General features: G+C 40.0%; 1 protein-coding gene across 2 annotated transcripts in view; it reads right to left on the bottom strand.

The window, feature by feature from the left end:
- AMPH (amphiphysin) overlaps window positions 1–27,487 on the bottom strand; it is a 299,854-nt gene that overhangs the window by 166,670 nt on the left and 105,697 nt on the right. For both annotated transcript variants that reach the window (XM_021703692.1, XM_021703694.1), the window contains exon 2: window positions 18,636–18,716. In XM_021703692.1, the coding sequence (XP_021559367.1) occupies window positions 18,636–18,716 (81 nt within the window). The remainder of the gene's footprint in view (window positions 1–18,635; window positions 18,717–27,487) is intronic.

Here is a 27,487-nt window from a genome sequence, read left to right as displayed (position 1 = left end):
GGAGGGGGAGATGAACCATGAGAGACTATGGACTCTGAGAAACAAACTGAGGGTTCTAGAGGGGAGGGGGGTGGGGGGATGGGTTAGCCTGGTGATGGGTATTAAAGAGGGCATGTTCTGCATGGAGCACTGGGTGTTATATGCAAACAATGAATCATGGAACACTACATCAAAAACTAATGATGTAATGTATGGTGATTAACATAACATAATAAAATAAAATTTAAAAAAAGAGTCAATGAGCAAAACAGAGGAGGATGAATGGGTGTGTCAGAAATGAAATAGACAGACTATAGAGAAATGCAGGGGAATTTGTAGAGCAAGGGCCAATCCAGTCTCTTGACACCTACAGATTTCCACTCTGTTCCCTCCCACAGAAGTCAATTGTATTGGCAATCATGGTGGGTTATACTTATCAAGTAAGGACTCTAAATCAAGGCTTTACACATAAAACCCATATTTTCCATGAAAACAATATTACCAAGGAGGCTGACAGTCTTAACTAGGGGCTTAGTGGCTAGGATTATATTCCCTTGCTCTTTGCCATACAGTGAACGTACTACATGCAAATCAGTTAAACTAAAAGTCTCATAGCTGAGCACATAACCATTTCATGGATATTTAACACACTATGTGAGCTGTGCTAGAGTGAGAGTCTTCGCAGCAACAACCAGTAGACACCCACTGAGTCTAGGGAGTCTAACTGGAAATGGGATTGCGGGAAGGTGTAGAAATCATTTTTTCTCAGAATACCAATTGAGAGTAATTGTGTACTAATGTTAAGTGGTGAAACTAGGATACCCAAATGCATCATTTTTTTTAAAAGATTGTATTTATTTGACAGAGAGACACAGTGAGAAAGGGAAACACAAGCAGGGGTAGTGGGAGAGGGAGAAGCAGGCTTCCCGCAGAGCAGGGAGCCCGATGCGGGGCTCGATCCCAGGACTCTGGGATCATGACCTGAGCCAAAGGCAGACACTTAACAACTGAGCCACCCAGGTGCCCACCCAAATGCATCATGATGGAAGTACAGGAATTGTACTTTTTCAGAATCCTGTGTGTTTTTCTACTACTTCAACTGCTTAAAAAGAAAGATGACTTTTGCACCCTAGACCACCAGCTTGACAAAGACAAGAACTATGACTGACGTGGTTATCATTTTGTTTCCAATGCCTTGTGCATAGTAGACACTCAATAATTATGTGTTGGGTCAGCCAAGAAATGCTTTCAATATACACTTATCCACAGGGAAGCTCTATCTGGCCTGTTACATATTACCTTCGATGAGGTGTCCAGCTCCTAACTCATGGCAGTCCCTCCAGCTGTGTACAAGATCCTAAATCCTCCTGCGTACTCAAGGACATGAGTCAACTGTTCTTCCCTTTCTCTGTGATTCATTTCCCTTCTATGCTAAATGAGTCCCACTAGTATACATGTATTTTTGCCGTCTTAAGAAAAATGTCCTCTTGACCCGACTTCCTCCCCCAAACTACAGTTTTATTTACTTGCTCCCCTGTAAAGCAAAACTTGAAATTTGCTGTTTCCAAGCCTCCTGATACCCTTTCACCTTGCTCTATGTATTCTCTACTTACACAAAAAAACTTTTTTTATAATTCTCATCATTTTCTAGAAGACAATGTAATGCTTATTTATTTTTTTAAGATTTTATTTATTTATTTGAGAGAGAGAGAGAGAGAGAGAGAGTGTGTGTGTGTGTGTGTGTGTGTGTGTGTGGAGAGGGATGAGGGGCAGAGGGGGAAGGAGAGAGAATCTCAAGCAGATTCCGTGCTGAGCACAGAGCATGATGCAGGGCTCAATTCCACGACCCTGAGATCATGACCTGAGCTGAAACCAAGAGTCAGCCGCTCAACTGACTGAGCCAGCCAGGTGCCCTGTAATCTTCTTATTTATTATGTTTGGTTTATTGTCAGCTTCCATGTTTTGGAATATAAAATCCACAATGGGAGTGAATCTTTGTTTTCAATGAAGTTTCCCAAAGACTTAGATACATTCCTGGCAAGTGGAAGATATTCGATAAATGTAAGGCAGATGGATGTCTAAACAGTTACATATTATTGTTCTAAACATGCATCCACGTGCCATCATCTATCAACCTACAATATTCTTTGAAAGTTGATATTAAGAGAGAACATTTTAAGTTCTGGAAAATTTTGCACACTAAGATGATTTTCAATACTACAGAATTCTCACAGAAACTTACAGCTAGCTAGAACTAGGAGTATCTCTAGGGAAACTTTATTTCTAGAGATGCAAACAACATATACAAATTCTTTTACAGAACACTGTGTGGTCACTGAGTTTAAACTTTAATGGAAACCCAGCATAAATTGAAGCACCAAGACTCAACGATTACATTTCTCAGGAGCAATTAACTGGTATCACTTCAATATATTAATGCTCTGTGGTAAAAACACTATCCTATCAGAGAAGAGTGAGCTTGCTCCAAAATACAATACATGAAGGAAAAAAAAACTAAAATTGGAGAACATAACTGGGATTCAAGGACTGAAAAACATCCTTCTGCATAATTAAAATTACTTATTATATTAAGTTAGTAAGTGTAGGCAAGGCTCTTGGAAGACTGAAAATAATGTATGTGCCAGCTGATATTTATGGAGTAGCATGGAACTAGGGCCACTTCAGAATCCAGGGAGGGGCCAGAGCTTTGCTCTAGTCTTGATAATCCAGGTTGGAATCAATTCCAGGCCATATCAGACATTCTCCAAGGACTATTTTGCTGCCAAAAATTAAGATAAAATAGGAAAAGTGAATGACAATGAAGAAGAGCTCTGATACTGAATGAGTGAGGAGGCATGGAATACCCAAGACAAAGAGTAAAGACAGAATATGTGTGACAAGGAGGCATATATTTACTAAGTATCTACCTAATAGGTGCTAGAGGGCATGGAAAAGTTTTTTAAATGACTAAGACAGGATGTCTTCCTTTAAATATTTCATAATCTAATGAGAACATAGATACACTGTCATATAAGAGAAATGGAACAAGAGTTATCAGATGAACTACAAAGATGTACTACAGGAGTATATAGAGGAAGAAAGATGCTAACTGAGGAGACTGGAAAGACCTGATGCAGGAAATACTTGTTAGTTGACTATAAGAGAAGGTGGGATTGGAACACATGGAGATGGTGGGTCAGGCAAGGGTGGTTCAATCCTAGGGAAGCACTTGCAGTGGGAGAAGTGGAAGAAGAGCTTGGAAGTAAGGAGAGTAGTCCCTAAATGATACCATCAGATGCGGGCCACCAACTATTCACTCCACCAGCTTCCTTTCTGCCTTTTATTACACCAGAGCAACTGGATTCCAATCAGTCTCCTTAATGTGGTACCTAAAGAGAAAAGCCATCTGCATCACTGATAGGCTGTACCTGCCACATACTACAAGGGACAGTGTGATCAAATCAGGGTATGACTAAAGAAAGTCTTAGTGGTCTGAATGTGAGAAGAAACCCAAAGGCAATTTGCAGCTACAAATAATTCATGTCCTACCGAACAGGGGATTGAATAAAGACCAAGACTAACCAAGCAGAATTTTCTCTAAGTCATGCAAATACATATTCTTAAAAGGCTAACTTAAGGGAATTACTCCAGACAGAAGATCAGGGATTTTTCTGAGTTAGAGTGTAGGTATAGAGTGTAGGTATGGAGTCATATTTTTATTTTTATTTTTTTTTCAGACATATTTTTAAAGAACAGAGGAGAGTTATTAGTAGAGAGGTTTCCAGGTAGGTGCAGATTGAGTATAACACACTGCTCCACATATTACTCTTGCTTTATTAGACTTCATTAAAGGAAATGAAAACTTACCACCACCCCATTTCTATGTTGTTTTCTTGACCTACAGACTATTCATTCTCTGCTGGAGGTTTCATGAGCCATGACTTTCGGTAGGCACTTCCCTAACACATTCTTTGCTGAAATGTCACCAGAATTCTGTCCTGCTGGTCTGCCATGTCCACATAAGATTTTGGCAGGTCTTCACCCAGCATCAAAAGACTTCCTTTCTCTCCACTTGACCACCTTGTCCATTATATAAAGGACCCAAAGATAAGTCTGACTAATTTAAATCTTGTTGTGTTCTGCTAAAAGATATCAAACAATGGGCAATAAACTGAATGTGAATGCAATCAGCCCCGTATCTCATCCTTAATTTCACACTATTAACGAATGTCATGAACATCATAACTGCATTTCAAATAGTTTGACCTTTGTGATCTTAAATAGCTCTGCTATCTCTACCTTAACACAATTTAAACATTTTATTTTTCTACCTTCGCTGGCCCTGAACAAATGATTTCTTTTCTCAAATACATAACCTGGAATAATGCTTAGTTTAAATGGAAGTATTAAAACCAGACAATAGAGGAACATGCTCTAAGAATAACAAACCTGTAATTTGCACCAGAGCTGCCCTGAAATGAGTGAGCCCTCATCCCAGTGTGGAGAATTCTTCCCTGACTTCCTTCAGTGGCCACAATGGAGCCAACATCATTAGGGCCAATTCTACCACCCTGTGAAATGTATTACTACACTTCTCATAAGGAATTCCTGAGAAGGTGGGGGGAACTACATTTTAATTCTTTAGGGACAATACAAACAAACCACATCTTTTTAATTGATAACAGTCATTCTCTTAAAGTCTAAAAAGAAGACTATCCGATAAGTTAAGAGACTATTATTAACTGCTACCTTTCCTTTAGGACATTAAATAATGCTTATCATTTAGTATACTTGTATGTATAGTACTATTTATATATTTGGTATAATGTAGCCCATGGATCATCCCATACACATGCATATTTTTATAGACTCCATTATAAAATTGAATTAGATGCCAACATTTAATAACGGAGTTATTTCCACTGGTGCACAGTCAAAGTTAGTGGGGATACGGGAGAAATTCTTAGAAGTCAGGTGCCAGAAGCCAGAACAGAGAACTCTTAACAGGCACACCACTATGCAAGGGGTATGCCAAGTAGGTGATGAGTCTTGGCCAACAGGCATAGAGTAGAGGGGAAGAGAAAAGTGAAAGCCAATGTGAATCAGCCCACAGTGAAAGAGCAGAGAACACTCTGGACTGGTACAACACAGATGAGGAGACGGCCCACATGGTCAGGAGATTAACCAGGGTATTGCACAAATAAATACATATTGGGAATAATGGAAGCCAGATCCCTTGCTCTCAAAGAAGGAGGTACAAATACGAAAAGAGGGAAGACTCAAAGCAGGAGATACTGAACTGTAATTAGAGGTGCCATGGTCTCAGAGAGAGAGACAGATGAGAAAAAATACAGAGTGTGTAATACATACATGTGTGTTTATTCTGGCCCATTAGAAGACTTACAAGCATGATACCCTAGAACCAAACAATATACCCAGCACTCAGGTCTTAGTTTCTAAATGCCATTCTCCAAATAAGAAAACAACAAATCCGGGACTCTTTAAAGATACAACTCATTTGAAGGCTGAGTAGGGCAAGCACAACATGAACTTAGAACATTCTGAAAGTTCTCAAAGAATAATGGGGGACACATTACTACCAGCAGTTCCCCCATTGGCTAAATTTAGGGCAATTGTGCTTCAAAACAACTAGCAATAATGTATTATGACCCACTGAGTAAAATAGAAATCTCTAAGTCCATACTAATATAATTAATTAATTAGGAGAGAAGGGAACATTTTACCATGGAGTAGAATGCTAAGTAATAAGTGTAGAAGGAATTAGGGGAAAAAAATCACCATTTAGCAACCATCAGAGTAATAGCTGATATAGACAAGAAGCTTCAATGGATAAAACTAGTAGGTGAAAGTCTGCAGGAGAAATAAGATATTTACAGAGTCTCAAAGTCTATCTCCACAAAATACTTCTTAGATTACTTACTAATTTAAAACTAAGTACTAGAGCAATCCAGCAGATAGCCTCTTTCTAACCAAATGATAAAAGTTGACATCCAGGGCACCTGGGTGGCTCAGTTGGTTAAGCAATTGCCTTCAGCTCAGGTCATGATCCTGGCGTCCAGGGATCGAGTCCCACATCGGGCTCCCTGCTCGGCAGGGAGTCTGCTTCTCCCTCTGATCCTCCTCCCTCTCATGCTCTCTGTCTCTCATTCTCTCTCTCGCAAATAAATGATATCTTAAAAAAAAAAAATTAAAAAAAAAGTTGACATCCATAATAAAGGCACAAATCAGAATCATGTGTGTTCTGATATACACTGGGAAGATCCTGCCAGTGAGAATCACATGAAGCTAATCACAAGAGATTATCAGGCAAACCCAAGTCAAGGGACACTACAATTAAACACTGCTCTGTACTCAAAGATCTGAAGATCAGGAAAGATTGAAGAACTCCTTCAAGTTTAAAGCATCTAATGGGACTTGACAACTAAATGCAAATATGACCGTGGAATGGCCCCTGGACCTTGAACATAAGTGGACAATATGTTGCAAATAATTTCTCCCGGTCTGTAGCTTGTCTTTTCATTCCCTTAACAGGGTCTTTCCCAGAGCAAAATCTTTGCCACAGGCAAAATTCGGGGTTTGTAAATTAGGTGGTAATATGGGATTCATGGTCATTCACTGATTTTGATGGATGAACTGTGGCTCTGTAGGACAGTGTCCTTTTTTTATACTAGATAGATAATAGGTACATGGATGGATGGATGGATGGGTGCGTGGGTGGATGGACGGACAGAGAGAATGATAAAATAATTGGAAAACCTAGGTAAAGGGTATTCAACAGTTCTGTGTACCCTTTTATAACTTTTTTTTTTTGAAGATTTATTTACCTATTTGACGGAGAGACACAGCGAGAGAGGGAACACAAGCAGGGGGAGTGGGAGAGGGAGAAGCAGGCTCCCCACTGAGCAGGGAGCCCGATGCGGAGCTCGATCCCAGGACTCTGGGATCATGACCTGAGCCGAAGGCAGACGCTTAATGACTGAGCCACCCAGGCGTTCCCCTTTTATAACTTTTTCTAAGTTCAAAATTATTTAAAAATATAAAATATACCAAATCAATTGGGGAGATTTCATGTAAAATATGGATTTGATTTTTTCTGGGAAATCAGATATGGCAACCCTGGGCCCCATTCTTATGTGACAGATGTGAGCTGGAGCTGATACCTGTGTTTTTTTTTTACACCCTATGTATTCTGTAATTCAGCCCATCACCACTCCTTGTTTCTCACCTTGCCTACTTCCTCATTAATGTTCCCTCCCCATCTTTATAACAATGGGAGTCTCTGACTCTTACCTTAGAGCACTTTTAGCTGATACAAAGAGTAGGCAGTAAGCTTTTTCTAAGTAAAGTGTGAAAGGAGATGTTTTTCAACAGAAAATTTTTTGAAGTAATTGCAGAATCACATGCAGTTGGAGAAAGTAATACAGAGATCCTTTATCCTGTACCTAGTTTCCCCCACTGTTGCAACACCTATAGTAAGAACAATATCACAACATAGATGCAATTCACCAGTCTTACTCCCCCAGTTTTTACTTGTACTCATGCATGTATGTGTATTTAGTTCCATACAATTTCATCACATGTATAATTTCATGTATCCATCCCCACAGTCAGGATACAGAACCGATTCCACCAGGACAAGGATCACTCATGTTAACTTTTGTAACCACACCTGTCTCCCCTTTCCCTTCCCTAAACCCTGGCAACTATTCTTCCCTCCCATTCAGCCATTTTGTCAGGTCAATAATGTTTGTTACAAATGGAATCATGTAACATGTAACCTTTTAGGACTGGCTTTTTTTCACTCATCCAAATTTCCTAGAGATTCATCCAGGTTACCATATCTATCAGTAATTTCACTTCTATTGCTCAGTAATATTCCATGCTGTGGACATACCACAGTTTGTTTAACCATTCACCTGTTAAAAGATATCTGGGATGTTTCCAATTTGGGGCTATTACAAATAAGGCTGCTATAAGCATTTGTGTTTATATAGGTTTTTGTATGAATTTTTCATTTCTATGGGATAAATTCTGAAGAGTACAGTTGCTGGGTTATATGACAGCTGCACGATTTTTACAGAAATTTTTAAAGAAATAGTCAAAATGTTTTCCAGTGGAGCTGTATCATTTCACCCAATGTATGAGTGATTCAGTTTCTCCACATCCTTGCCAGCGTTAATGTTGTTTAGTGTTATCACTAATTTTTATTTTAGCCATTCTGAGGTGTGTAGTGATATTATATTTTTAGTTTGCATTTGTCTGATGGCTAAATATATGTTAAATATATTTTTATGAATGGCTTCTCCGCCATCCAGATACCCTCTTCAGTGAAATGTCTATTCATAGCTTTTGACTATTTTCTAACTAGATTGTGTTTTTTTGCTGTTTTGAGAGTTCTTTATATATTCTAGATACTTGTCTTTTTATCCTCTTAAGAGTTCTTTCACAGAGCAAAAGTTTTTAAATTTTGATGAGATCCAATTTATCAAATTTTCCTTTTTTTGGATTGTGCTTTTGGAGTCAAGTCTAAAAATTCTGCTTATTCCTAGATTCTGAAGACTTTCTCCTATTCATTTTTCCAAAAGTTTTAAAACTTTATGTTTACACTTAAGTCCTTGATCCACTCTGAGTTTAATATTGTATAAGAGTTAGGTTTGGGTCAAGGTTCATTTTTTTGTCTATAGATGTCCAATTACTACAGCATTATTTATTGAAAAACTGTCTTTCTTCTATTGAATTGTCTTTACCTTTGTCAAAAATCAGTTGAATATATTTGTGTGGCTCTATTTCTGGGTTATCTGTTCTGTTCCATTATTTATGTGTCTATCCTGCTGATACCATACTGTCTTGATTACTGCAGCAATATAACAGGACTTAATACTGAAATAGAGTGATTCTTCCCACTTTATTCTTCTTATCTCTGTTTTAACTATTCTAGGGTCTGCATGTTTCCATATAAATTTTAGAATAAGCTTGTGTATATCTTTTAAAAAGCTGCTGTAAAAACTGCATTAAATTTCATTAAACCTATAGACCAATTTGGTAAGAACTGACCTCTTTACTATGCTGAGTCTTCCAATCCATGAACATGGTATGTTTTTTCATTTATTTAGTTCTTTTTTCATTAGCATATTGTAATTTTCAGCATATAGACACTGTACGTATTTTGGGAAGTATGTACATAAACATTTCATTTCTTTGGAATGTTACTATGTTTTTAACTTTGGTTTCCACATGCTCATTGTTAATATATAGAAATGTGATTGATTTTGGGATGTTGATCTTGTATCCTGTGACCTAGCTGAACTCACTTATTAGTTCTAGGAGTTTTTTGTTGAGATCTTGGGATTTTCTTTGTATACAACATATCTGCAAATAAATAGTTTTATACCTTCCTTTCTGATCTGTATGCCTTTTATTTCCTTTTTTTTTTCTCTTTATTGTGCCAGCTAGAACTTCTAGTTCTACATTGGACAACATTGGTGAGTGCAGACATCCTTGACTTGTTCCCAATCTTAGGGGAAAAGCATTCAATCTTTTGCCATTAAGTATGGTGTCAGCCTTAGTTATTTTGTATATACTCTTTATCAAGTTGAGGTAATTCCCTTCTATTCCTAATTTGCTGAACGTTTTCCTTATGAATGTGTGTTAGATTTTTGTCATATACTTTTTCTACATCAATTAGTATGATCATATGTTTTTTTCTTCCTTACCCTGTTTAAATGGTGGATTACACTGATTGATTCTGGAATGTTAAACCAGACTCACATATCTAGAATAAATCCTACTTGGTCATGGTTATAATTCCTTTCATACATTGTTGGTTTGATTTGTTGATACTCTGTTAAGGATTTATATGTCTAAGTTCATGAAAAATACTGATCTTCAGTTTTCTTTTTTCACACTGTCATTGTCTGGTTTTGGTATTAAGGTAATACTGGCCACATCTACTTTCTGTAAAAGACTGCATAAAATTGGTGCTAATTCTTCTTTAAATATCAGAATTCTTCACTGAAACCACCTGGACCTGAAGATTTCTTCTGTAGATTTTAAATTTCAAATTTAATTTCTTTAATGGTTACAGGACTATTCAGATAGTCTATTTTACCTTTATTACATTTTGGCAGCTTATGGTCATTGAGGAATTGGTCCATTATCGTTGTCAAATCTAAAAGTATAAAGTTATACATCAAGTTAAAAGAGACTGCATCAAGTTTAAAAACTTCTGCACAGCTAAGGAACCACCAACAAAATAAAAAGGCAGCCTACAGAATGGAAGAAAATATTTGCAAACCATATATCTGAAAAGGGGTTAATATCCAAAATATATAAAGAACTCTTACAACTCAACAGCAACAAAACAAATAATCCAAGTTTTAAAATGGGCAGAGGAACTGAATAGACCTTTTTCCAAAGAAGACATACAAAGAGCCAAGAGGTCCATGGAAGGGTGCTCAACATCACTAATCATAAAGTAAATACAAATCAAAACCACAATGAGATGTCACCTCACATGTTAGAATGACAATCATCAAAAGGCCAAGAGATTACAAGTGCTCGCAAGGATGTGGAAAAAGGGGAACCCTTTGGCACTGTTGGCAGGAATGTAAATTGGAGCAACCACTGTAGAAAACAGTATAGAGGTTGTTCAAAAAAAAAAAATTGAACTACCTTATCCAGCAATTCCACTACTGGGTATATATCCAAAGGAAATGAAAACAAGATCTCAAAGAAATATCTGTGCTCCCATGTCCATTACATCATTATTCACAGTACTCAAGATATGGAAATAACCTAAGTGTCCATCAATGAATGAATGGATAAAAAAGATGTGGAGTGTATGTGTATGTGTGTGCGTGTGTGTAATGGAACATATATATGGAATACTATATAATGTTTATATATTTATATATGAGTGTGTATAAATATATATATACATATATATAATGAAATATTATTCCATGAGAGAGGACATCCTGCCATTTGCAACAACATACATAGACCTTGAACACATTATGCTAAGCAGAGTAAGTCAGACAAAGACAAATACCCCATATAACTTATATGTAGAATCTGAAAGAGCCAAACTCATAGAAACAGAGACTTGAATGATGGTTACCAGGGTCTGGAGGGTGGGGTAAAGGGCAGATATGGATCAAAGGGTAAAAACTTCCAATTATAAGATGAATAAATTCTGGGGATCTAATGTGCAGCACAGTGATTGCAGTTAATAATACTGTGGTATACACTTGAGGTTGCTAAGAGACTAGATCTTAAATGTTCTTACCACAAAAAAGAAAAGAAAGAAATAGTAAATAGGTGGTGTAACACTATAATGGTAATCATTTTGCAATACATAAGTGCATTAAATCAACACTTTGTACACCTTAAACTTGCACAATGTTATATGTCAATTACATCTCAATAAAGCAGGTGGAAAAAAAGAAAGAAGAAAGGAGGGAAGGAGGGAAGGGGAAAGGAAGGGGGAAGGAAGGGAGGGAGGAAGGAAGAAAAGAAGAGAGGGAGGAAGGCCCTTCATGGCCCGTTTATCTACCCAGCTCATCTCCACCCTCACTCCCCTCACTCAGATCCTAGCATTAATATTATTAAATCATATGCAATTTTTCAAAGGTGGCATTCTCTTTCTAAACTTCTGGGTTTTACATATGCCATTCTCTTTCTTGGGTGACTCCTCTGCTGTCCTTCTTATAAACAAACAAACAAACAAACAAAGCTGTTCACAGTATCTGCTGATTGTCCTTTTCCTGGCTATAATATCTATAGTGGTTAGAGGATCTATAGTGATATCCTTCGTTTCATTCCTGACATTGAAAATTTGTGTCTGTTTGGGGGTCAGTCTTGCTAAAGATTTATCAAATCTATTAATTTTTTCAAAGAATCAGCTTTTTATTTATTTTCTCTATTCTTATCCTATTTTCAGTTTCACTGATTTCTGCTTTTTAAATTTCCTTGTATTTCCTTCCTTCTGCTTGCTTTGGGCTTATTTCGTCCATCCTTTTTTGAGTTTCTTGAGGTAAGAACTTTGATTTCTTTCCTCTCTTTGTTTCCAATATAAGCATGTAATGCTATAAAATTTTCCCTTCAGCTGTTTTGCAAGATTTTATTTTCAAGGCCTTATATCTGGGGGTCAGATAAATACCCTTCATTTCTTCTCAGGATCCTACATCTGGAGTCTAATACTGTGTATACTGTCCCCTATTAAGCCTGACTATCTAGAAAGAGCCTGACTAAACTCAGTCTCATTAAGGTCTGAGCAGCACGTATTTTCTCTCTTGCAGGGGCATGTGTATTTTCACAGGGCATACAGCTTCCAGGATCAACAACCCTGGGAAGAAGGGAACTCTGCCCTGCCCCCAAAATCACAGAGCTAAGATCCTCTCTGTAGATTGCAGGTATGCAGATCACAGATACTTCAGGGCACGGCCACCAAATCGCTCTCCATATTTTGTCATGAAGACACTAAAATGGCTATCAAAAGGAGGGTTAGAAATTCCAAGAATTAATCAGAGGAAGTGCTTGAAGACAAGTAGATGAATAGAAACAAAGCATGGGTCCTCAGTTTGTTGCTCCCAGACCAGCCCCACTGGCATCTTCTGGGACCCTGTCAGAAATGCACATTTCCAGGCCTCACCCCAGAGCTGCTGTACTGGAAGCTCAGTGGTGGGGCCCAGCCATCTGTGCTGTGATTCTGAGACAGCTCAAGTTTGAAAAACACTGCTCTGGTGGGCACCAAACCTGCCCCCTGAAGTTCTTGCTCAGAATCCAGGTGTGACAGGAGGCTCCATAGGCTGACTGAGGTTCTCCACACTTTGGGCTAGGACACTGTTCTTTAGAATTGGATCATTACCCTCAGACAGACAGATGGGCTCACATTTAATCAAGGCAGTGGTTACTTCAGAGGAAGGTCACTATTGATATAATAAAAGGTGGATACACTAACATATTCATATCATGGTTATTTGTGGTAAAAAGAAATAGTTCTAAATACCTGCTGAGCCCATATGCTCAAGTATATGCTCAAGAAAATTGCAAAGATTCTCAGAATGCAAATGCAATTTGCCATAAATAAAAATTTTATCCACACATTAACACACTGTGGGAGTATATTTATATTTACATTTTTTAAACTTCTGTAAGTTTTATTTTTACTTACATGCATATGTATTAAAAAATGTCATGAAACTGCTTATAAAAATTCACATATTCAACATCTTTTCCATCCCAGAAATAAACACATGCTCTAAGAATGTGCTCTAAATGATCATTTCGGGGCATGTGGGTGGCTCAGTCAGTTAAGTGTCTGCCTTCAGCTCAGGTCATGAGCTTGGGGTCCTGGGATGGAGCCCCTCGTTGGGCTTCCTGCTCAGCTGGGAATCTGCTTCTCCCTCTTCCTCTGACCCTCCATCCCCACCCCCCCCAACTCATGTTTGCTCTCTCACTCAATCTCTCTCTCAAATAAATAAAATCTTTATAAAAAAATTTTTTAATTATCATTTCCGGGGCACCTGGGTGGCTCAGTCAGTTAAACATCTGCCTTCAGATCATGATCCCAGGGTCCCAGGATCGAGTCCTGCATCGGGCTCCCTGCTCAATGGGGAGTCCACCTCTCTCTCACCCCACTCGTGCTCGCTTGCTCGCTCTCTCAAATAAATAAATAAAATCTTTAAAAAAAATTATCATTTCCGCCACTAGGTTTAGCTTCAGGTTTGACAAATATTCTTAAAGCTTATGTACAATGCACTAGATCCTGTGGCGTATAAAGATGAAAACAGCTACACGGGATCCGTGTGCTGAGGAGAGATCAGTAAGGAGAAGACATGACTCCAGCTTTCAGTCACTGGAGATTCCTAATAATTGGAATAACTGGCTCCAAATTCTCACCACCAGAGAGGATTTCAAGGCCCAAGCATTTCCTTTCTTCTTTGTTTGTATTGCAGTGAAGTGAAGCTGTTCCTCACTGGTGGGGGCATGGAGGGAGGCAGCGAACAGCACTGCTGTGGTATTTAAAAAGGAACAGAAAGCTACACAGCCCTGAGAGGCGAGACACGCCTCCCCTTTATTCCATATCACTCCTGGACTCTAAGTCCAGTTGGGTACTCACAGCTGTACTCACTGAAATGCGACCAAATAGCTGGTTATCTGGGCCCAAACCACCCGAGCTATTCCGTCATCGTAATTGGCACAGCTGCCGTAAGCATGGCATCTCAGTGGGCAGGTTTATTAGCAAGAAGGAGGAAGAGGCCAGGGATCTTCTTTCCCCTCTGGGACCTCTTCTCTGCTCATTAACTGATTCGTCAGCAGGCTACCAGGTGAAAGTAGGCGATATTCACACCATCAATTCTGCTACTTGTTAGCGGCTTTGGTAAGACAGGCAAAATTAAAAGGGGGAACAAACACAACACTTTAGGGGAGGACATGTTGAAGTCAGTTTGTTTTTCCTGCTGGATGGATTTCTATAATCCTTGCTCTCTTTGGCACTCCTCATCATGGAAAATCCCGAGTTTTCGGCAGAGGAGCACATTCTATTTCTTTTTGCTCTACCGTACACTCCCCTTCATCCTTGTCCCAATTGAGTGGTTTATGAAATCTGGACCACAAAAACCAAAGCAATGGGGAGCCCAATGGACAACCAAGAGAGTATGCACAGACCCTCCATCCACACTTTCAGTCTAACAAAAACCACCTTTTAGGAGAAGAGGTTTGGGATCAAAAAGAAAACCTGGGTTTGGAATAAGATAAAAGCTAAGCTTCAAGCTGCAGTTCAAACACAGACCCTGCTGCCACTTTTGTTTCCATCAATCACTGTGAGGACTTTCATGATTTTACTAAAGGGAATTTAAAAGCAAGATCACCAGGGCCCAAGATGTTTGAATACCTCCTAGAACATTCTAGAACAATCCACTTTGGATTAAGTACTAATTGAGCATGGTCAGGTGACTATAATGTACATATCCAAATCCAAATATAGTTCCATTTGATACTCTAAGTAGTATCTTTTTGGATTTGAAAAATATATCAACACAGAAAAAAAATATGAAATCTAGATTTCCTGGGTCAGATAATATCTTTAGAGTCTATCACCTTTAGATGATGCCTTCTGCCTTTAGGGCAACGATTCACCATCACATTAACAATAAAAGTAACAGGCCTTGGAGAGGTCACCACAATCTTAGTAGATCCTTCTTTCTAGCTTAATGTTTCTACACAAACGTATGTAGAAACACCTTTCTCAGCATATGCAACAGATGTGAATTGGCTACCAATACATACTGAGGATTAAGAGGATATCTTCCCCCCTGCAGAGTATAATAAATACATTCTGCCTTTGGCTACTCTTGTCAACCATTAATATGTTTCTACAAAAAAGTGATAAATCTCTCTCCCTCCCTCCCATCCATTCCTTTTCTCCTTCTGTCCCTCTACTATACAGACAGTTAAGGTACCAACCCTCCTTACTGCACTAAAATGACTATACATTTATTTTTTCTGATTAAAAGAAACAAACAGAAATACATCAGAATGAGTATGTGCAAATGCAAGATGTTTTTGGTGCAAAAATGTTTCAAAGGCAGCCAAAGGGGGAGGGGGGTCAAGACACTCTTTGAGAAATACTATTTCTACATTTCCATTCTGCTTGTTTCACTCTTATAAAGTAGAAATGCTTGTTCTAACTTCCCCAGATTTTGAAGTTTTACCCAGTTCTTAAAATCTGATAATATTCTTGATAAGGAACAAGGTGTTGGGTCTTCAAGAATGATAGTATACTATTTGCTTTATAGCATTTGAAAATGTGTCTAGATTTTGAAGTTTTACCCAGTTCTTGAAATCTGATAGTATTTTTTTTAAAGATTCTATTTATTTATTTGACAGAGAGAGACACAGCGAGAGAGGGAACACAAGCAGAGGGAGTGGGAGAGGGAGAAGCAGGCTTCCCGCTGAGCAGGGAGCCCGATGCGGGGCTCGATCCCAGGACCCTGGGATCATGACCTGAGCCGAAGGCAGACGCTTAACCACTGAGCTACCCAGACGCCCCAAAATCTGATAATATTCTTGATAAGGCCCAAGGTGTTGGGTCTTCAAGAACGATAGTACACCATTCGCTCTATAACATTTGAAAATGTGTCTAGAATGGCCCAGTGGCATTATAAAATCACCCCACACTCTGCTGCTGGGGGCATAGCTCATTTAACTGATGAAGTTGGTGATTTAACCAATCATACTTTTCTTTAGTGCTTAGACAAAAAAACAATTCTCACCTGGTTCAGCCAACAATGCGCCCCCGCCAAAAAAAGACCAATAAAAATTCACTGTAATTGGAAAATGCAAAGTGCTTCCTAGTCATGAATGCTTTTCTGAACTTGATGCTTCCCGAGGTTAGCCTTCTGAGGTGCTAACAACATCAAAACATCGTAAAAGTGACACAGGAAAAAAATCCAAGAGTGAAGACCTAATTAGCTCCACGGGGACACACCAGACAGGAAGATGAGATTTCAAAGGGTAGAGTGCAAATCCTCAAGCAGGTAAAACTACAGACATGAATCCCTTCTATCTAACTCCAGTGCCTTAAAGCACTGGGATCGCCCTGCAAAGTAACAGGACAGAGACTGACAAGTTTTCCTGTGCGAAGTTGCTGCAATCCAGTGATCTGTGTGAGAGTTATCCAAATGCATGAGAGAATGTACGAGAACTCACGGAATGAGAATCTTTCCTCCTGGAGGAGACTGGCGGACAACATAGTCTATGGGTCTGGAACTGACATTTCTCTAGAAATTCTCTCTTCTACCTTCATTAATCCAAAGCTCTCCATTACACTGTTACCTGGACATGATCAATTTCACTGTCACTGTTTTTTTTCTCCAACTCTCTTTTCTCCTTCCTCGTTTTCGGACAGAACAAGATGGCTACCACTCATAGTGTAAATTGAGCACCTATCGGCACATGTCCACTCCTTGTCTTGGGATGAAATGAGAGGTATTCAGGAATGTGTTCTGGTGGAGACTGGGCTACTTGGCCCTGTACCAGCTGGATTTTATCACCCGTGGCAGTGAAGGAAAGAAATAGCATGTCTGCAGTGAGACAAATAGCAGGGGCTCTGGCACACATATGGAAGAAAGAAATCTCCGGGTCTGAGATCTGCAAACAGGAGGGAAGGGGGCAAAATGAAACCTCTAAAGATCTGACATTACTGATTATTATCCCCAAGGCCCTCACATCACCCCATGTCCAATTTGCCAGAGTCTGCCACCCCAGCCTTCTTCCCACTCTACCTCTAGTATGACCTCCAGATTAGAGGCTTCTAACCACAGAGAGCCCCACTTGTACCTTCCCCCACCTTGACCCTCATGCATGCTCTCGAAAGAGTGATATTCTGGCCAATTATCCAAGCCTTAGAGATATAAACAGATAATTTAGAAAAGAGTTTGTTTCTTTATGGATGTGTCTGTTGAACATACAGCAGCCCATCAAAGGAACAAACATCACAAACCATGTTTCTCAACCTTTTTCCTCATTATCACTCCCCTCAAGGAGACTTTATAGACATTTTTTTCCTTATCACACACCCCCATGAAATTTTAATACCATAGATATACTATATATCTTTTTATGTGATATATACACATAAAAAGAGTACAATTTTTTTTATCCACAAAGAACCAATTTTCACCCTCTTGGGGAGATATAATCCCTGTTAAGAATGCCAAACTGTGGAAAGAGCTGAGATGCCCTTCAACAGATGAATGGATAAAGAAGATGTGGTCCATATACACAATGGAATAATGCTCAGCCATCAGAAAGGATGAATACCCAACTTTTACATCAACATGGACAGGACTGGAGGAAATTATGCTAAGTGAAATAAGTCAAGCAGAGAAAGTCAATTATCATATGGTTTCACTTATTTGTGGAACATAAGGAATAGCATGGAGGACATTAGGAGAAGGAAGGGAAAAATGAAGGGGGCAGAAATCAGAGGGAGAGATGAACCATGAGAGACTATGGACTCTGAGAAACAAACAGGGTTTTAGAGGGGAGAGGGGAGGGGGGATTGGTTAGCTGGTGATGAGTATTAAGAAGGGCACGTACTGCATGCAGCACTGGGTGTTATACGAAAACAATGGATCGTGGATCACCACATCAAAAACTAATGATGTATTGTATGGTGACTAACATAACATAATAAAATTTAAAATAATACATACATACATACATACATACATACATAAAAGAATGCATGACCTTGAAGCATGCAGCAATTAAAATAATTATGCCAGAAGTATCTAACTCCTGTTTCCCTAATACTATACTATACTAAGACTATAAATCACCCAAAACAGCGTCTTTCTTTTAGATCAATAATCTGTACTGAAGAGCTCCAGACAAGCAAAATCTTGATCTCCTGAGAGTCTAAAACACAAATCTTCTTCCTGTGGTCCCTACTGCCTCTTCCTTCACCTGCCACCAAAAAAGCCTTCAGAATTAGCAAGTGTCACCCTTGGGTTAACACCAACCCCAAAGAAAGTTCTTTCTTCAACCTTAACACATTTTAGTTATATACTAAAACACAAACACAGTCAACCCGTTTCCCTCTCTGGAAACTAGATAAACGTACTTACCTCTTGCCGTTTGAAGTTCTGGACATATTCTTCAAACTGTTCATCTTTTGTCTCATCAGCTTTCCCAAGCTTCTGAAGGACCTAGTTTACAAATAAAACAAAAATGGTTTGATTAATAATGTCTTCAAATAACAGGCAGAGCAAGGCTGTTGTTTTGCTCTTCTGAGGAGACATCACTCAGCACAGCTAGTTTTTCTCTTCTGGAAGCATCTTGGCTTGATGGCTTGGGGTTGATCAGACTTGGATTTTAACCACAGTTCTGCCACTCACAGGCTGAACAATGTAATGCTACATTGCATTTATCGACTTCCATATCTGTTTCTTCCAGTAGGCTGTACATAATTTACAGGCCAAAGCTCTGCCTTGTCTTCTTGTCCAAAGCATCTGGCACAATGTTTAATGCATAACAGGCACATAGTTGTTTGTTAAACAGTGAACCAAAGTTATTCTACTAAAGAATTAGCCTACTTTATAGAGATGGTATTAGAATTACTGGAGCCAGACACATGGCAAATTCTCCCCCACCACCTTCCAATATGCCCTTCAATCCCTAAAACCTCAAAGAGGCCCTGGATAGGGCCTGGATGTTAGCAATATCCAAAGAATTAGGGAATGCTCTGTGGAGCTTATTCAAACTGTGCCGGAAACACTGGCAGACAGGAATGTGGCCGACTACATTCCAGCCAAAGAAGTAGCCTCAGCAGAGATGACTGGAAAAATCATTATATATTGTGGGACTGGGCAGGAGTTGTTTTGTCTTCCTAGAGCACAGGATTGGGTATCGGGAGGAGGAGTTCAAGCAGAAAGTTATGTGGGGACAGAGCAGAAGGATCCTGAGAACTGTAACTGGGTTCCCTATTCAAAAGTCCCAATCAAGTAGCTAAAACACCAGGTCATTTGAGAATTAAAAAAAAAAAACAAAACACTCCATAAACACTGCCTTAATGAGTTGAAAATTATTTATATGAAAATGTTGTCTTTAACTTTTGAAAAACTGTAACAACAAGATTAACTTAAAAGTGTTTTGTAAATGCAAGATATTGTTACTATTATTTTTGTTGTTACCATTGTCATAAGAGCAAGAGGGCAAAGCAAAATTATACAGGCCACATTTGCTAGAGAAGGAAATTCAATGACATAGGGATTCTTGGCCTTGTTATAAGATCTCCTCCCATCCACTTCCATATTTTTTGTTCCAGAGTAAAAATAACTTTAAGAAAGAAGTTGCTTGATTGCTTTTTTATTCTGTCTACCTTTTAAATTGTTTTTCATTTTAAAGCTAGGTTTCCCCAAAGGCCTCTTGCCACACACATAAACACTAAGAGCAATGGGGGAAGATACTTAGCATTTACTATGTGACCTCTTCCTCTTAATTCTTAATATTCACTATTTCGTACATGTTTGGCTACTCTGGAGCAGGTAAGTCTTTCAGAAGTGGCAACACTTCATCTCATGGCAGCAGTTCCCAAAAGCCAAGAAAGGCTGTCAAACTCTCCTGAGCAAGCAACCTCAGCCCCACCACTTTCCACACGGCGCAAAGGCACTGTGGTCTCAAGAGTGGGAGAAAAGAGAAAAAGGTTTACGGAGCCTCCACTATGCACCTGAAACCGTAGGAACTGATTTATGTGTTGTCTTTCATTCTCACAACACTCCTAGTTGCTTCTTATTCTATCCATATGGCAGCTGAGGAAATAGGACAGAGTAAGTGGCTTACTGGAGACCCTCTGGAAAGTTCCCTTTTTGAGGCCTAGTACCCATGTACCCACCCACAGATAGCCTGTCCCTTCTTGTGGAAAGCAAATGGGATTTACACATCCTAACTGTCATTCTCACATTCTCATCTGAGATTCCTGGAGGCCACCATACTCTGAGAAAGACCGATCTTCAACGGTGTATATCTACCACTGTGATGGGGATTTTTCACAGACCCTTCGCTGAAAATCTGTTATTTAAATTTTAAATCACAACACCTTGCCTTTCATATTTCTAGAAATTGTTCAGTATAATTAAAGTACAAAAAACCCAAAAAACTGCTCCTAGGTGTCAAGAGAGAGAGAATTATAATTGGCTGACGCTGTAAGCCCACACTCGCTCTTCTAAGGGAAGTCATAAAGGACCCAGGCCTCTGTGAGTTACAGCACACCCACATCTTGATGGCAGCAACAAAGGAGAGAAGGGAAAGGCACAGGTCAGGGGCCACAAAGGATCTGGCCTTTGCTAAGAACCTTCTCCATGCCAGTCACTATGTTAGGGAATTCTGTCTGTTATTTCAGCTGATTCTCACAGGAGCCTGCTCATTCCTATTTTAATTGCATCAACAGTTTAAACTTCCATTGACAAAAAGTAGGAGGGGTGGATATTGGATGTATTTCATGATGAGAATCAAGATTCACAAAAAGACCTTTTCTAGCAAGATGATATTCAACAGGGATAAAATTTAGGTCAAAAATAGAATTGTAAGGGCGCCTGGGTGGCTCAGTCGTTAAGTGTCTGCCATCGGCTCAGGTCATAATCCTGGGGTCCTGGGATCGAGTCCCACATCGGGCTCCCTGCTCAGTGGGGAGCCTGCTTCTCCCTCTGCCTGCCACTCCCCCTGCGTGTGCTCTCTTTCTTTGACTAATAAATAAATAAATCTGTAAAAAATATAGTACAAGTACTGAATTTATATCAACTTTCAGCCAATATGCAACACAACAGATGCTAGGACTATGTGGTTCCACCCTTTGGGAGAAATAAGGGATGACTTTCGTGGACACTTAATACAAGTGGACAAAGTGATGTTGCTGGAAAGCTCCTCAGGCCACATGAGAGCAACTGGGAGAGCAGGACTGAAGGTTCCTCTGCCGTGGACAAGGTGGTAAGCACAAAAATTCACAGACAACCTGGAGCCAGCTAAAGGCAGTCCCCAAAAAAGTAGAGAAAATTGACTCCCTAAGGTGAGAGGAAAATTTGATGTAATTGGGGATATTACCAGGGAGAAAAAAAAAGGAAGAGAGTGCAGTTGTCTTCAAAGATCTGAAAGGTCATCACGATAAAGAAGGATCAGACTTGTTCCATCAGAAACCAAGATCAAGAACTAGCATTGGGAGATAAAAGCTATATATAAAAAATTTTGCACAAATTTATCAAAGTTTTCTGGTAAGTAAATAGTTTGTTGGTAGAGGTAATGAGCTCACTGACCTGGCCGTTATCTGAGCTTAACCAGTAGTTAGAGGTGCCAGAGAAAAGATTTATTCATCCAACAGGTAAGCAAAATAAATATCTTCTAGTACAAATTCAAATTCTAATTTCAGATATCTTCTAATTCTTTCTTTCTTTCTTTCTTTCTTTCTTTCTTTCTTTCTTTCTTTCTTTCTTTCTTTGAGAGAGAGAATGAGAGACAGAGAGCACGAGAGGGAAGAGGGTCAGAGGGAGAAGCAGACCCCCTGCCGAGCAGGGAGCCTGACGCGGGACTCGATCCCGGGACTCCAGGACCATGACCTGAGCCGAAGGCAGTCGCCTAACCAACTGAGCCACCCAGGCGCCCGATATCTTCTAATTCTTGAATCCATAATAAATGTATCAAGTTTTACATTTACCCTACAAAAGAACACAAATCACCATGAAGTGTAGGCAGAGAAGAAAGTCTATTCACTTTGGTCTCCAACTGAAGTTGACATACTGGAGACCGAATGCCAAACTGCATGCAAGGGGCTGTGGAAAGGGGGGCCGAATCTATGGACTGTGAATGTGGTGGTACTGAGGCATAAGGTGCAAGAAGGGGAGCTGGGGTAGATGAGGCTGGTGTAGGAGGAAGATGGCAGATTACAGAGGGGCTTAGTCTGCAAGACTAAAGACTTTTAATTTTCTCTTATAGACCATGGCAACCAATGAGATGTTTCCCTAGGGGGGGGGCCACCCGATTAGACCTGTGCCCCTGGGTGACAATGGTCAGGACAGATTAAAAGACAGTGGGACCAGTTAAGGGACTACGCAGTCAGGCAATGTGACTGAGCCTGAGCTAGGGGACAGATGGGACAGACCCTTAAGGAGTGCAATCCATGGTACTTACTGGCTTATGAGACAGACAGGGTAGGGACAGAGAAGACGCAAGGATGACCTCCGGTTTCTGCTGCAGCAGCCAGCGACCTAGGTTGTAGTTAAGACGCCAGGGAGGGAAATGGTCCAGATGTGCGATTAGGAAAGTTAAGAACCAGAAACACGCACTAGGACTTTTGGATGAAACTGAAGGCCCAGCTAGAAAACTCATTTCAGCGGTTTTGGCATTTTTCTCCAGCAGCCTCAAAATTGGTGGTAAAATTGATCTGCTACATTAACAATTTCTTAAGGCAACAAAATTACTGAAACCTGGAACTGAGAGGATTAAGAATATCTTCTACCTTGTTTAATGTCACAATATCTGACAGTGAATTTCTGGCTTAAGTGGCCTCTCAAATTCCCTGTCCACTGGCCACCTTGAAAATATCAATCAAGCCTGAGCGGTTTGGCACCACTGATGTTACAGGGCAATTACTATCCATTCATGGATCTCATATTTATTTTCTGACAAAACGATAACATCTTCCACCTACAGGCAAGGGGCAGACAATTCTGTGCTCATGCATTGTGTTTTAGGACAATTTCATTTGCACTGACACTTTACTATTATGAAACAATAGGATTTTGTTGTTACTTTTGTTGCTACTGTTTCCAAATTGCCTTCCTGAGGGTGAGATTCAGAAACATCCCCCTAGGGCTGCTTGGGTCATGCTCCTGCCTCTGCCTGAGTTCAGAAGTTCTGATCTCATCACAAAAGACAGCGTGACCTAGGAGAATGAAAAATTAAATAGGCAGGAAAAGCAGGAATATGGTAACTCAGAATATTTCCACTAATAAATCTTCTTTCAGGGGGGGCGGAGCAACATGGCGGAGGAATAGGAGACCTGGATTTCGTCTCCTCTCAGGAATTCAGCTGGATAGGGATCAAACCATTCTGAAAACCTACAAACTCAACAGGAGATCGAAGAAAAGAACAGCAACAACTCTCTCATCAGAAAAGCGACCACTTTCTGGAAGGTAGGACGTGCGGAGAAGTGAATCCGAGGCGATATTCGGGAGGATAGACGGCGGGGGAGGGGCCTCCGGCGGCCGCTTCTGGCAAGTGATAGAACCACGGAGCACAAAATCGGAACTTTTAAAAGTCTGCTCCGCTGAGGGACGTCACTCTGGTGGCTAAGCGGGGGGTGGACCCTCCGGGACAGTGTGGTCTCAGGACCCACGGGTCACAGAAAGACCGGGGGTGCCTGAGTGTGGCGGAGCTCCCAGGTATCGGAGCAGGGAAGCTGGCTGCAGAGGCGGAGCCCAGGTGCGGGCTCTCAGCTCGGGGTTGCCATAAACCGTGATCCGCGGCACAGTCGGGCCCCTGCTCCTGCAGCAGGGACCCAACAAGCAGCAGATCTGGGGAGACTCACCTTCCTCCCCCGGAGGAGCCGCGCAGGAGTGCACCGCAGGGATCTGCTGGGTTTGGAGACTCCACCCGGGGACGGGTGCCAGAGATAGAAACGCGCGGTCACAGGCCGGGTGAGCACGGAGTGCGGCTGGAGACCGGGGAGACGGGAGTGACTGGCGGCTTTTCTCTGGGGGCTCACTGAGGAGCGGGGCCCCGAGTTCTCGGCTCCTCCGGGGCGGAGATTGGAAGGCCGCCATTTTCACTCTCCACCTCCAAAGCTGTACGGAAAGCTCGCAGGGAACAAAAGCCCGGGAGAGCAAACCCGAGCAGATTACTTAGCCGGGAGGGGGCAAGGGCGGGGCAATTCCGCCTCCGGCAAAGACATTTGGAAACCACGGCAACAGGCCCCTCCCCAGAAGATCAGCGAGAACAGCCAGCCAAGGCCAAGTTTACCGATCAATGAGAACGGCAGAACTCCAGCGCTAGGGGAATACTGCACATAGAATTCATGGCTTTTTTACCATGATTCTTTAGTCTTTCAAAGTTAATTTTTTTTTAACTGTCTTTTTTTCTTTTTTTTTCTTTTTGAATTTTTCTTTTTCCCTTTTTCAACCAACATCTTATCAATCCCTTTTTTTAAAAAAAAACACATTTTTATTTTTCATTTTTACAGTCATATTCTATCCCTTCATAGTAGTTACCCGTATTTTTGGCTTATATATATAAGTTCTTCTCTCTTTAAAACTTTGAGATAGTTTCTTCTAACAGATCAAAATATACCCTAAATCTCTAGTATATGGTGTTTTCTATTCCCCTGCCTGATCACATCCTCTCCCTTTTTTTTTCTTTTTTTAAATCCTCTTCTTTCTTTTTTTCAAACAACTTCTTATCAATTCCTTTTATAAAATTTTTTATAATTTCCATCTTTACAGTCATATTCCATCCCTTCATCATATCAACCCTTATTTTTGTACATATATAAGTTTTTCTTTCTTTAAAATTTTGGGAGGCACATTCTTCTAAAAGACCAAAATACACCCCAAATCTAGTGTGTGGCACTGATCTATATACCAGCCTGATCATATTTGATCACATTCTGGTTTTTTTGTTGTTGTTGTTGTTGTTTTGTTTTGTTTGTTTTTGTTTTTATCTTTATCTTTTTCTTTTTTTTCTTTTTCTTTTTCTTTTTCCTCTCTTTCCCTTTCTTTTCCCACTGCTTCAAGTCTTTTCTGATTTGTTTAGAGTATATTTTCTGGGGACGTTGTTACTCTGCTAGCATTTTGTTCTCTCATTAATCTATTCTCCTCTGCACAAAATGACAAGACGGAAAAAATCACCTCAACAAAAAGAACAAGAGGTAGTACCGACTGCCAGGGACCTACTCAATACGGACATTAGTACAATGTCAGATCTAGAGTTCAGAATCATCACTTTAAAGATACTAGCTGGGCTTGAAAAAAATATGGAAGTTATTAGAGAAACCCTTTCTGGAGAAGTAAAAGAACTAAAATCCAACCAAGTAGAAATCAAAAAGGCTATTAATGAGGTGCAATCAAAAATGGGGGCGCTAACTGCTAGAATAAATGAGGCAGAAGAGAGAATCAGTAATATAGAAGATGAAATGATGGAAAATAAAGAAGCTGAGAAAAAGAGAGATAAACAACTACTGGATCACGAGGGCAGAATTCGAGAGATAAGCGATACCATAAGACGAAACAACATTAGAATAATTGGGATCCCAGAAGAAGAAGAAAGAGAGAGAGGGGCAGAAGGTATAATGGAGCAAATTATAGCAGAGAACTTCCCTAATTTGGGGAAGGAAACAGGCATGAAAATCCAGGAAGCACAGAGAACCCCTCTCAAAATCAATAAAAACAGGTCAACACCCCGACATCTAATAGTAAAACTTACGAGTCTCATAGACAAAGAGAAAATCCTCAAAGCAGCTCGGGAGAAGAGATATGTAACCTACAAGGGTAGAAACATTAGATTGGCAACAGACCTATCCACAGAGACCTGGCAGGCCAGAAAGGACTGGCAGGATATATTCAGAGCACTAAATGAGAAAAATATGCAGCCAAGAATACTCTATCCAGCTAGGCTGTCATTGAAAATTGAAGGAGAGATAAAAAGGTTCCAGGACAAACAAAAACTAAAGGAATTTGCAAACACAAAACCAGCGCTACAGGAAATCTTGAAAGGGGTCCTCTAAGCAAAGAGAGAGCCTAAAAGCAATATAGACCAGAAAGGAACACAGACAATATACAGTAACAGTCACCTTACAGGCAATACAATGGCACTAAATTCCTACCTTTCAATAGTTACCCTGAATGTAAATGGGCTAAATGCCCCAATCAAAAGAAACAGGCTATCAGACTGGATTAAAAAACAAGACCCATCGATATGCTGTCTGCAAGAGACTCATTTTAGAACCAAAGACACGCCCAGATTGAAAGTGAGGGGGTGGAAAACCATTTACCATGCTAATGGACACCAAAAGAAAGCTGGGGTGGCAATCCTTATATCAGACAAATTAGATTTTAAACCAAAGACTGTAATAAGAGATGAGGAAGGACACTATATCCTACTTAAAGGATCTATCCAACAAGAAGATCTAACAATTGTAAATATCTATGCCCCTAACATGGGAGCAGCCAATTATATAAGGCAATTAATAACAAAAGCAAAGAAACACATCGACAACAATACAATAATAGTGGGGGACTTTAACACCCCCCTCACTGAAATGGACAGATCGTCTCAGCAAAAGATCAACAAGGAAATAAAGACTTTAAATGACACACTGGACCAAATGGACTTCACAGACATATTCAGAACATTCCACCCCAAAGCAATGGAATACACATTCTTCTCTAGTGCCCATGGAACATTCTCCAGAATCGATCACATCCTAGGTCATAAATCAGGTCTCAACTAGTACCAAAAGATTGGAATCATTCCCTGCCTATTTTCAGACCACAATGCTTTGATACTAGAGCTCAATCACAAGAGGAAAGTCAGAAAGAACTCAAATACATGGAGGCTAAAGAGCATCCTACTGAAGAATGAATGGGTCAACCAGGAAATTAAAGAAGAATTAAAAAAATACATGGAAACCAATGAAAATGAAAACACAACTATTCAAAATCTTTGGGATGCAGCAAAGGCAGTCCTAAGAGGAAAGTATATAGCAATACAAGCCTTCCTCAAGAAGCAAGAAAGGTCTCAAGTACACAACCTAACCCTACACCTAAAGGAGCTGGAGAAAGAACAGCAAATAAAGCCTAAACCCAGCAGGAGAAGAGAAATAATAAAGATCAGAGCAGAAATCAATGAAATAGAAACTAAAAGAACAGTAGAACAGATCAACGAAACTAGGAGCTGGTTCTTTGAAAGAATTAACAAGATTGATAAACCCCTGGCC

Source organism: Neomonachus schauinslandi, chromosome 12 (assembly GCF_002201575.2).
Source record: "Neomonachus schauinslandi chromosome 12, ASM220157v2, whole genome shotgun sequence".
NCBI lineage: Eukaryota > Metazoa > Chordata > Mammalia > Carnivora > Phocidae > Neomonachus > Neomonachus schauinslandi.
This window is presented reverse-complemented; position numbering and strand designations above follow the sequence as displayed.